This window comes from Thunnus maccoyii, chromosome 12 (assembly GCF_910596095.1).
Source record: "Thunnus maccoyii chromosome 12, fThuMac1.1, whole genome shotgun sequence".
Lineage (NCBI taxonomy): Eukaryota > Metazoa > Chordata > Actinopteri > Scombriformes > Scombridae > Thunnus > Thunnus maccoyii.
This window is the reverse complement of record NC_056544.1, coordinates 13,574,943-13,587,063: the sequence shown is the minus strand read 5'-3', so window position 1 is coordinate 13,587,063 and position 12,121 is coordinate 13,574,943. Positions and strand designations below refer to the sequence as shown.

The following is a 12,121-nucleotide window of genomic DNA, read 5'->3' as shown; positions in this document are numbered from 1 at the left end:
ACCCATAGTTCAAGCATCAAATCTTATTCTCCTAAGAAATTTTATACTTAACAGTTATAACCTGATAGACAATTCATATTTCAGTGGCTAAAAAAATGTAGGACAAACCTGTAGGACAAAAACATCAAGAAACCAATATTTAAGTGTCATCTGAGTCTAAAAACCTAAATCACTTTGGGTATGTGCCACTCGTGTGTCACTTATTTAAAGTCCTCCCACTTACTGGGCATACTTAATGTTTCTGTATAAACCCTAGAAAATATGTTTGCACACTTGTGTGTGTTTGTCGAGGTCAGAATAAATAAACTCCCATATACTTGTCTCACTTACTGCTGGTTCATGTTCATGATTTTTCAGTCTCAAGAACCATCATTGGGTAGATGTCACAACTAAAATGAGTAAATATAAGGGATATTGAGTCATGAGTAAACTGAAAAAATGTTGTCTTCACCACTGAATAGAGTTCTGCCTGGTTTGTAAATACATTTTTTGAAAGTTTCTTTGTAAGAATCATTTATTCTTTAGAGAAATAATGCCTTGCCTTTTTTCTGTTATGAGCTGACATTTGCTTCCCATCATGATTGCTGATAGTCTTTGTTCCACAAAGACTTTTGCATTTATTAACCTGTTAACTGATGAGCTCTTAAGACAGGTGCATTCACTGGAAAGTTCAATTTGTTAAGGAGAAACACATATAGCACAAACATATGGTGTCTGCATAGGTTACCGAAGTATAACGATCAATATCTATGTCATTTCCAATAAAAAGGAGTTATCAACAATTATTAGTTAATTTATGCTTCTTAGGTTAGGCTATTCATAATGGATTTTCAAGTTGATTGTTTCAGATTTAACCATAAATGCTTAAATATTGTGAATGATGCCACCATTGGAAAAGAATAGAAAGGTAAAACATCGCCAGTAGAGATTGAGACAGGCCGGCAGAGGAAAAAAGAGAGGCCGAGTGCTCCATGCTTGGTGGCTAGATGAAGGAAGAGTGAGCAGAAGGCAAATTAATCAAAGGACATCAAAGGCAAATGGATGGAGGGAGGGAAGGAATGAAAGAGTGCCGCCCGTTTGTCCCATGCCGTTCCCGCTCCGCTCCGCCTGAGTCTGCTCTCAGATCTCAGGGCCATTGTGCCGCACGGGTGCATGGAGGGGGCTGAGGCACAATGCACACAACAAAACACACACACACACACACACACACACACTAACAAATGTCTGAAAGCAAAACTTGAGAGGGAAGAAATGTAACTTTTCTAACTCAGATCTGGCTCCATATCCTCTTTATTCTGTCTCTAATGCTTGTTTTTGTCACCCATTTTTGCATACGTATGTACTGTTGCTTGTAGTTTTCCCAACATCAAAGCATTTGAATTGACCAGAGTTGGCTGCACAAACTTTGACTGAAACATAAAAACACCGTCACACACTCTCTAACACGTACTGTATGTTGTTGTCAGTGTGAACTCTGCTGTCAGTGCTGGCTTGTGGCAGCAGTGGACGGCTCTCTTTGATAATGTCCTGCTAGATTCGGCCGCCTCTCTTTTTATCGTTCAGCCAGTTAGTTGGCTCAAAGTTGACTCCAATTTGTGCTCCCTCTTTGGGTAACTGGTCGGCACAGACTTTTTTTTGTGACCATCTAGACTGTGACCGTGTCCCTTTCCACTACCAGTGAATGTAAAGAACATTTTGATTATATCAGTTTTATATGAATCATTGCAGACCTTTCACCCACCCAGTGTCTGTAGTTAAACACTTACATGTAAAAATGAAATTTGTGTTGTAGAAAATAATTATGCAGATCCTCTAATGTCAAGAGTTATGCCGATATCATCTTGACCAAGTGAACTTGTATATTTGATGCATTACAAGTATCTGTAATATATTTCTGTTTAGTTATGATGTTCTTAATTTATTATTTTTTCCTTGTTGATGTCAATAGATCACATCTCATCCTTCACATCTCAAGTGACACCGATAATATCTCAGTTATTTAATAGTTGCCATAATATTCTGTACAGACATTCAAGGTTCCCAGAGGATAAGTCCTTATGATTTTGATGATCCGCTGACTTTTCCTCTAGCGTCACCATGAGGTTGACATTTGTGGTTATCGGACGGATTGTGAAACTTAGTGCAGATATTTGTGTTCCCCTCAGGATGAATTTTAATGACATTGGTGACCACGTAACTTTTCATCTGGTGCCTTCGTTATTTGTCCAGTACTTTGGTTTATGACCAAATACCTGTCAGGCTAATAACATTCCCATCAGACTCAGCTGTACTTTAGTGCTAATTAGCAAATGTTTGCATTCTAACATGCTAAACTGATATGGTTAACATGGTAAACATTATACCTACCAAAAATCCACATCATCATTGTGAGCATGTTAGCATGCTGATGTTAGCTTTTAGATTGAAGCATCACTGTGTTTAACTACAGTCTCACAGAGCCGCTAGCTGAAGACTTGTTCAATACACAGTGATTGTACAGTGAAGCTTCAATGCATGATGGTGGATTGCATGGTAACTTTTTAGTTGGCTTGATGCTTTGAAATGGAACGTTTTATTTGTTCTCTTCTCCTATTTTTCCATTTCTCCTCATGCATGAAGATTATTTGGTTAAATTGATGAGATCAAAGCTTTTATATAGATCCACCTTCATTAAACAAGGAGGAGATGCAGCTCAAATAATCTTACTATTTGACAAAGTCATCAGACATGTTGACATTTTCAGATGTAAGGACTTATCAGCTCATGTTATAGTGTTGATGAGTAAATAATTTGTCAGTTAGAGACTTGTTCTTGTTATGTGGCATCTCCACTTTTATAAAATAATAATTAATATGATGGAATCTAGACTCATTTTGTTGGAGAAAGTCAAGATGAGAAAGTAAAGTCAATTTTACTTTATTTTCGGCCGTGAAAAGAAAATACATCCAAAGAAAGTTGACAATAAATGCAAGAAGCTAAAACAAAAAATGTTTGCACTGGTTAAATGAATGATCACTTCTGGACTTTAAAAACACATCATGTTCATGAGCACTCTTTTACTGTATCTTTATGTAACAAAAGCAGAGTTCAGCAGAGAAAGACAAAAGTGATGTGAACTGACAATATTTTAATGGGGGGGATAAAAGACTGTAAGTGATCAATGGAGGCGGCGGCCAAGTGATGCCCGGGGGACGGCTTTGATGTGGGCATCCTCAGAGGGACGCCGGGGACAATGCCCTCTTTGAGGGGCACGGAGAATGGCAGACACTTCCCTCTCCCTCTCTCGCTGTCTCACACTCTGTCACTCAACCTCCCTCCATCTCCTGCTCTCTCGGCTTACACTGTGACCCTTCGATTCAGACGCTTGTTGACGTCTCTCTCTCTCTCGCTCTACATTCCTCTACTCCTGTGTCACATCAGCCCATATCCTTATCTGCATAACTTTCTCCCTCTTCCTCTCACATTAATTAATTCAAACAACACCCCCTTCCCTGCCACCCAGCCAATCACTCCGCCTTCCCCTTTTCCTCCCTCCCTATCTGTATCTCTCTCTCCCTCCCTCTGTCTCCTTTCATAGAACCAAACCTCTTTGTGATGTCCAGCCTTGGCAAGTTGCGCCCGATTTGCTGTCACAGTCTTAATGAATTCATCTGTTTGTGCATTGGCCATGGGAGCATTTCTCCCTCCTCCCTCCCTTTCCCTCTCTCTTCCCTATCCTCTCCCCCCTCCCTCTGACTGGTGTTCCCCTGGGGACTCTATATATACCAGGGACAACTCCAGGCACCTATTGTTCCTCTAAGTAAATTTACAGACAGATGCCCTGCACCACAGTGTGGGAGAGAGCCCAGAGAGTCAGGAGGAGGGAGACAGTTAGCGATTGCAGAGAGCCACCAGACAATAAGGACCTGGAGACAGCAAGGGCACTGCAGGCTAGCCTCATCTCCAGCACCTCTGCATCCTCTTCAGTCATCCCGCGTGTCTACTGCCTGTCTGTTTGTTGTCACGGTGGAGTGGAGGTCTGATGCTCTGACACCATGCTGCTGCTGATATCACTGATGTTTATGGGGCTGGACTGCTTGCTGGGAGCCCCAACAGGTAGAGAAGTCTACAGGATGCCCCAGAGTGCACTCAAAGGTAATTTTTCTAAACTTAGTTGTTTGTTGTTTCTTAATTTTGGCCATTTATGTTCAGAGGCGTGACAACTGTACCTGTCAGTGACTATAGTTGGGAAATCTGATCATAGCGTCTTCACCGTGAGTGTTGTAGACATTCTCAGAGGAGCACCTAACTGAATAAAAATCATTTGGGTAAAAATAGAGCACTTGCGTTTACACTGGACTTTAAATTTTATTGTAGACAAATTTTTATCTTTATATTCACTGCATCATAACAAGAACACTGCAAACCAACGCTGGTGATGCTGTGATGCCTCATGAGTGTGAGATTCCTCCAAGAGTAAAGCGGGAAAAACATCTGGTGGTATTACCAGCTTCATTGAGACTAGCAAGCATATTTTTATACAAATATCTGGTGCTAGATACTTCTAGAAACTGTAAAAAATATATGTACAAATAAATTGAATTTTGAGTCGTGTTATCAGCCTACATTATCATTTAGGTATATGTTTGGGTAAATATAAGCTTAAGTGTTGCTACTCAGGAGCACGAGGTGCCGATATTTAGTCAGTGATGCAACATATTGTATTATGTTACACCAAACATCATATGACATACTGAAACGCTTCCGGCACTTAAAAACAGTAAAGAACAAGAATGTTATCACCGGCTTATCATGCAGAGTAACTTGTCAAATCCTGCAGTAGAGCACAGTGATGGGAGACCTCTGGCCTTCTCTGGTTCAAGTGCTGAGTACAGCAGAGCCTTATACAAACGGCTGGTGATGACAGTGTGTGTTTGGAGTGTTTAGAACAAGGGACTCGGGGTCCCAGCCGCCCCAGGGCTGCCAGCCCGTGCCCCCAGGGCCTGTCCCTGCCCGCCAGCCTCTGCCCGCTCAGCCCTGGCCTTCTAATTAAGTCTTCAATCAGCATTGTTGTTGTTAGTGGCCTATCCTGTGATGTGGTGCGGCACAGAGGGGGGCTGCAGGGTTGGCGGCCCGATTGAAGTGTGTCTGTAGAAGCCTCACCAGCGCGCTGAGCGTTAGCTAGCTTCGCTAACACGCTGCCAATGAGCTCAAAGAGCAGCATGAGAAAAAGGGGACAACTCACACACATACAAGAAAGCCACACCAGTTCATACTAATGCTCACATGCAGACATAGTGTTCCCACAGCAAATAACAGTCTTCTATGTAATGACCTAGATGTCCTTCCTATTGACCTGTTGCCAAATTCTCCTTTCAAAACACTGGTAATATGGTCAGAATTCAGCAAATCTCAGAACATTTATTCATAAAAAATGTATTACCTTGAATAGTGGTGTCAGTCCTGTATGCACTAGAGCCTGACTGACTCTGGATTTGTGAGGTTATTACCAGTATTCATATTTATTTCATAAAAATCATTCTTGATAAAAATCCCTTAAATTTGGTTATTAAGGAATTGTGACCAATTGTGTGTACTGACTGGGACAGTTGACAAACTATGTAATGACGACATTATCTAAAGCTTATCTTTGTCAGTTCTGTGCTATAGTTTCTCGTTACGAATCACCCGACATATACACAGATACCAAAATCTGCATATCAGCCTGGCCACTATATCAACCTGGCCCTTGTGATGTGCACTCTATGTCTTCCTCTCTCTCTCTGCAAATCTCTTCTGTTAATTTTCTGTTCTTACATCTCTTCTTCTTCCTCACCTCTCTTGCAGCTCTGTCTGATCGTGGTACTGTGGTTCTGGAAGCGGCCATGACGAGTGCCCTGTCCGCTCTTGAGCGCGCATCATCTGAGAGGAGTCGGGCCGAGGCGGGCTGCAGGGGCTGTGTTCCCTGTCTGTTTCAGGACTGTGGACAGCAGTCTGGATCCTGCTGTAAGTACAATATTCCTCTTGGCTTTCACATCCTGTTACTCGAGCACCCTGAGCCACATTTGTGCAACATTACCAGTGAAAGCTTTCTTAGAGTGTCCAGTAACTCCTAGATCTCCCCTTGTTGCCCATCAGCTTCTCCTGCCAATGCCTTATCAGAGCCCAGCTGTGATGTCATCACCAAAGCCCAGAAGCTTCAAGATGAAGCTGAGCGGAGTTGGGCTTTGAGCCAGGCCTGTGCTTACTATCAGCATCGCTGTCCACCTGGTGACTTGGACAAGGAGAGCTGCATCAGGATCATGGGTGAGAGTTGCAGTGCTCGCGTCCTCCAGTGCAGCCTGCTTAACACAATGCAGAACCTGGAACCTGCTACACAGACGCACGTACAGGGTGAGTACAGTCAAGTAAGCCAGTGAAGAGGCACAAGTCTAATATTCAATGTTTGTCTGCAAAAAAGTGGAATTTGCTGCATTTCTTGACCATCATTGTCTATCTGTCCCAGCAGCAGTGTGCGGTCAGAGGTCGTCCACGGTGCAGAACATCACGCAGCCTCGCTCCAGGATTGTGGGTGGCTCCCCTGCTCCTCCAGGCAGCTGGCCCTGGCTGGTCAACCTGCAGCTAGATGGTGGCCTAATGTGCGGAGGGGTCCTGGTGGACAGCTCCTGGGTGGTCACTGCTGCGCATTGCTTTGCTGGGTAAGTGTGTATGTCTGTGTGTGGCGCTGTTTTCTGCAATTGGACTAAAATAATCAGTATATATATATAGAAATCTGTTTACATCATCAGAAATAATCACTGTGCCTCTTCTTCTCTCCCCGTTTGTCTTATTGTTCTGTCCTCCGTAGCAGCCGCAGTGAGAGCTACTGGACGGCTGTGGTGGGGGAGTTTGACATCACCAAGACTGACCCTGATGAACAGGTTCTCAAAGTCAACCGCATCATCCCTCATCCTAAGGTAACATTACATTCATTACCCAAAGTGGAGGAGTATAGCATTACCTCTTTCACTGCACTTCCCCGTTCATCCAATCACACAGCCAGAACATTCTGTAAATCATCGAGCCATTTAGTCAATCAATAAATCAAACTCTCCTCTATTTCTGCAGTTCAACCCAAAGACCTTTAACAATGATATAGCCCTGGTGGAGCTGACATCCCCTGTGGTCCTGTCTGATCGTGTCACCCCTGTGTGTCTCCCCTCTGGCATGGAGCCCCCTACTGGCAGCCCATGCCTGGTGGCGGGCTGGGGCTCCCTCTATGAGGGTGAGTGGAAGATGCTGTAAATGACACACATTCTCACTGTAGAGCTATTTATGGCTTTGTTTTTCTTTCTATGCATCTGTGAGGCTTTTTATTTGTTTATTTCCTTCTTAAGATACACATGCTGTTGATTAAGACTGTACACTTGCAAATTGATCAAAGTTATTGTGTATTAGCTTCATGAATATACTGTTTCGTTAATATCTTATTCTTGATTTGGTTTTTAGCTCTGTCCTGTTTTGTGCTACTACAATGAATGGACCCTGCAACCCCCTGGAGATCAATAATGTTGTGTTTTCTGTGTGTATTTTCTCTACAGATGGCCCATCTGCTGACGTGGTGATGGAAGCCAAAGTGCCCCTGCTGCCTCAGAGCACTTGTAAGAGTGCCCTCGGCAAAGAACTGGTCACCAACACTATGCTGTGTGCTGGCTATCTCTCTGGAGGTATAGACTCCTGTCAGGTGAGCAAAACAATTGAAGAGTTTAACTGAAGACTTTATAAATTGCTGCAATTGTATTTGATTGTTAGCAGCAACTGAAGCATTGTCTGTAATCAGTTTTTTAATTTTTTTGTCTGCTGTAGGGAGATTCTGGAGGCCCCCTTATCTACCAGGACAGGATTTCGGGCCGGTTCCAGCTCTATGGTATTACCTCCTGGGGAGATGGCTGTGGGGAGAAGGGAAAGCCTGGAGTCTACACTCGGGTGTCTGCTTTTTCCGACTGGATTCAGGATGAGATACAGAGTGAGTTTATGGCAACAATAATGCACCAGAGGAGCTAATGTGCAAAATGTTTATCACTGATTTACAACTAATACATATTGAAATGTTAAATTACTGTATATTTCAAATCATTCATACCATTTCTGTTTGTCCTTTTTAGAGTCATTTGGGAGCCGGGAGCCAACATGTCCAGAGCTTCTAAAGACAACAGAAATGACTGAGGAGGAACAGAGGTCTGAGTTCAGCTCTCTTTGTCGCTTTTACACTCTAACCTGTCCTCCCGGTCAGACTGCCAGCTCTTGCAGCCGAATGGCCGAGGACAAATGCCTCAACCGCTTCAAGAAATGTCGTAAGTACAATTTTTTCAAATGCTCAGCTTGATTATACAGAGCAAAAGTTGCTTTAAATATCATGTCATCATGTTCTGCAGAGGTTTCTCATATATTTTTTTTGTCATGCTCTGCCATCTAGAGTTGCGTTCGTTCCTGCAGACCCTGTTGGACTTGCTCCAGAGGGCTGAGGACTACATCAGGGACAAAGTTGACTTGACCTTCTTCACCCAGACTCTCCCTCAGCTGGTTGAGCACATCTACAGCACAGCTTTCACTCACACCAGAGAGAGGAGGGACCTGGGCCTGAGTCGTGGTCTCACGCAGATTGAAGGTACACAGCTGATAGATAATGTTATTCTATCTTCTGTCTAAGCTTCAAATGTATAGGTAGCTTATAGAGACAAACATCGCAAACATTGATTCAGAACATTAATTGTTTCGCAGTCCAACAATCTTTTCCATATGTACGAGTATATTAACAAATAGTGTTGTTGGACACTGCTGTAACAGGTGTTTTATTACTTGCAGAACAGCTAGGTGGAGCTGTGGTGCCAGAGGAGCAGGGTCCCTCTCCAGTTCCTCCAGCCTTATTCAGAGAGGTGGGCCCCTTGGTGGATGACTGGGAGAAATACCTGAGAGGCATAGCTGAGGACATGGATAAACAACACATTGACTCATCCACAGACGTCTCCTCTACATCAACACAACAGGAGGAAAACATTTTTATGCAGGTATATTATTTGTTTATTACAAGTGTCCAAATGAAGTTGGTGGTGCAAGACATTAAATCTTGCCATGTCATGTGATGTCGAGATAGTCACTACACAGTCTGATGTGTGAAAATAAGATAAAAATGTAAAAATCAATAATGGCTTATTGATTACGTTTCAATATTAGCCTTTCAATATCAAAGAAAGCCGACTTCTCTCTAGACTCACCATTTTGCACAAGCATTCAAAAGGGAAGAATTTTTTAACACTGGTACACTGTTTTTGATTAAGGGGCATTACTCTTGCTTTTTTGCAACTAGAATAATTATTTTTCCATTTTTCTCTGAATTACTGAATGCAACATTTTCTTCTGGGAAATATAGTATGATATAATGTTGTGCTGGGCATTTATCCGAAGCTAATCATGGAATCTGCTGTATTTTTTCATGTCGTTTCCAGGCAGGGGAGTCCTCGCTTCAACAGCTAGAGGGAGAATATAAATCTGCCATCTTGGCTCTGCGCTCTAAACTGGACTCAAAAGCTGCTCCTCCCATCCTGCACTTGGACACAACCTACCTCCAGGAGGAGTCTCCCAACACTTCACCTATTCCCACTTCTTCCAGTGGAACACAAGTCCACACCAGTCCCGCTGCCTCCTCCCAGAAATCCCCGGAGCCATGGTCACTTCTAACAGCCCTGATGAATGAAATTCAGACATTAAGAACACAAGATGAAACTGCGACAGAAGCTGAGTCACAAAGTGAAATGTCGTCCAGTAGAATTGTTTCTCCTGATGTGACGTGGGACGCCACATCGGATGATCTTACTTTTGTTGAGAATGGAGAATTAACATCCAGTCCAGTGCAGTCAACAACAGTCGTCCAGCCAATCACTGTGGGTGACGGCACGGAGACGACTGCTCAGCCCAGACAAACTGCACATGCTGTCAAGCCTCTAAGTCTCCACAGAAAATACAGGAGCCTTCTTCACAAGAGGCAGATACCTGGGGCCAGTGGGAAAAGTATGTGGCACACACAGATCTGACAAAACTTTCATTAAATAGTTTGTGATGTTTTGGTCTTGTGTAAATGTTATTTCTCATATATTTTTTTTGTTTGTTTGTTCCTATAGTTTGTACTGGGGTGAGAGAGTCCTCACAGCAAGTCAGCCAAGTCAGAGACTCTTACCGCTGGGTGTTAAGCATCCCAAGCAAGAACCTGCACATGAACTTCCAAGAGGTAAATAATCCTTCAAGATGGAGAGGTTTAGAGAAGTGAATGTGCATTGGTGGGAAAAAAATGAATGTTGTAACTTATGCATTATTTCTTTCTCTCTTTTGTTCAGGTGTTAGTTGATCTGAGCTCAAAGAATGATCGAGGACTTTACCAGGCACGGGTTAGAGCTGTAGTGGGAGGACGACCTTTGACCTTCTACAGTCTTGTGGGCCTGGAGAATGAATCATTCTACCGCAGTGTGCCAAGGATCATCGCTTTGGCACTGGAGGCACTCAAGACTTAACTTAATTGTAACACCGAGTGCAATCAGATGAAAGACAGAAGACTCAAACGAGAGATGATGGCACAAAGACTCTCACAGTTGTTGCGGGACTTAAAGTCACAACAGAGAGACGCACACAAAAAAACGCACACTCAAACAAAAATGTTTTTCTTCTGTGGTTTCCCGTGAAAAGCGTTCTGTTTTTTGTAGCAGTTTTTCCCCATCAGAGAGCAGGATTTGGGCTCTAAATAAAAACACAACCATGAATGTATCAATCCAACTATGAACCACCCATCACGCCACAGGTTTTTTTTTTCTATGTGGTTGGAGACACAGCCTTGTCTAACTTATGAATCTGTACAAATGATAAGTTATTCATATTGTCATAAAGTCTTTTGCAAAGGTTGAGCCTCTTGTGAAGAACACAGACTGTATATATTATTCATGTTATCTTTATTCATATCATATTTATTTGTATAGAGAAAATCCTTTGTATTTTTGTAAAAGAAAATCTATATATGAATAAAACTGTTATTAATGCTATTACATTTTGTGTTGAATGTTGTGGGAAACCTTAGGTTTTTAAGTCCAAATTGAATATTTGATAGGAGATATTCTGATTAGCTGTCAGTAATGCTGCTAATCCTGCAGTATTTTGCTGCTGGTCTACAGCAGAGGAGGGGCCAGCCATTCTGTTGAGTTTCTCCAGACATGTTTCAATGCTGATCGGTTTGTCTCTTGACCACAGATTGACCTCAGTCCTCCGACTCTTTTAAAGTAAGCTGTCCCATCAACACAGCAGCTGCTGTGCTGTGGTGACCAGTGCCTCTCACCTCCTCTTGTCTTCTCTCCTTATTCCAGGGGAATTTTAAGTGAATTGGGGGGAATTTTAAGTGTAATCTGAGCTAGGATGACCTTAGAGTCTCTTACTGTCTGTCATGAGTCACAGAATCTCATTTGCAGACAGCAAAGGAAGTTTCACTTTCAACTCGTACACAAGTCTCATCTTTGTTTTGTTCGTCTAAATGTAGTCAACAAGTCTTTGCTGCTGTTTAAGTGAGGTGGTGATTTGACCAAAGTAAGTTCAAAACTACAATCTCCTCTCAATTTGCTCAGCTCAAGTCCTGAAAGAGGGATATACAGGGATGTGGGTGTGACAGCTGAGTAAACACACACACACATACTTCTGTTGCAACACATCAACTACATTCCTACCTCAGGTTGTGTGTGTGTGTGTGTGTGTAGAGTTGTGAGGAAGGTGTGCCAAACCATGGTGGGAACAAGTACTCACACACACACACACACACACAAATGACAAGCCACAAATGTGTCAGCAATAGAACCCAATCTCCACATAGCCTGGTCAGTCATCACAGACGGTGGGCTGTAAATGGATGAGACTTATCACCTGTTCTCTTGTCCACTGTACGGCTTTTTTTATTTTCTCACTTACAGACACACACAGTGTTGCATTCTCTCTTCTTTTTATCTTCTAATCTTTCTGCCTTTAATTTTAGAGAACACCATGGTTTCTGGTGGAAAAACCTATTAAATAGCTTTTTATAGATTGCTGCTGTGATAAATTCGTTCACCAAGAATCCATGAGCTATTTTATTCTC

The 12,121-nt window shown here is 42.6% G+C and overlaps 1 protein-coding gene across 1 annotated transcript; it reads left to right on the top strand.

Moving 5' to 3' along the window:
- Positions 1 to 2,355: 2,355 nt before the first annotated feature.
- prss56 (serine protease 56) lies at positions 2,356 to 10,983 on the top strand. Its single transcript, XM_042428967.1, has 14 exons — positions 2,356 to 4,134; positions 5,827 to 5,985; positions 6,118 to 6,372; positions 6,488 to 6,677; positions 6,827 to 6,935; positions 7,087 to 7,243; positions 7,560 to 7,702; positions 7,825 to 7,984; positions 8,124 to 8,312; positions 8,435 to 8,626; positions 8,824 to 9,026; positions 9,465 to 10,026; positions 10,137 to 10,243; positions 10,350 to 10,983. Exons 1-14 carry the CDS (start codon positions 4,035 to 4,037, stop codon positions 10,521 to 10,523), a joined length of 2,700 nt encoding a protein of 899 aa, XP_042284901.1. The 5' UTR covers positions 2,356 to 4,034; the 3' UTR covers positions 10,524 to 10,983.
- The last annotated feature ends 1,138 nt before the right edge of the window (positions 10,984 to 12,121 follow it).

Bases quoted from the DNA above. Each gene is read 5' to 3' on its own strand.
- prss56 (XM_042428967.1), top strand. From the start codon at position 4,035: ATGCTGCTGCTGATATCACTGATGTTTATGGGGCTGGACTGCTTGCTG. The intron at 7,985-8,123 runs GTGAGTTTATGG...TGTCCTTTTTAG, and splicing joins GATTCAGGATGAGATACAGA to AGTCATTTGGGAGCCGGGAG. The intron at 8,627-8,823 runs GTACACAGCTGA...TATTACTTGCAG, and splicing joins TGGTCTCACGCAGATTGAAG to AACAGCTAGGTGGAGCTGTG.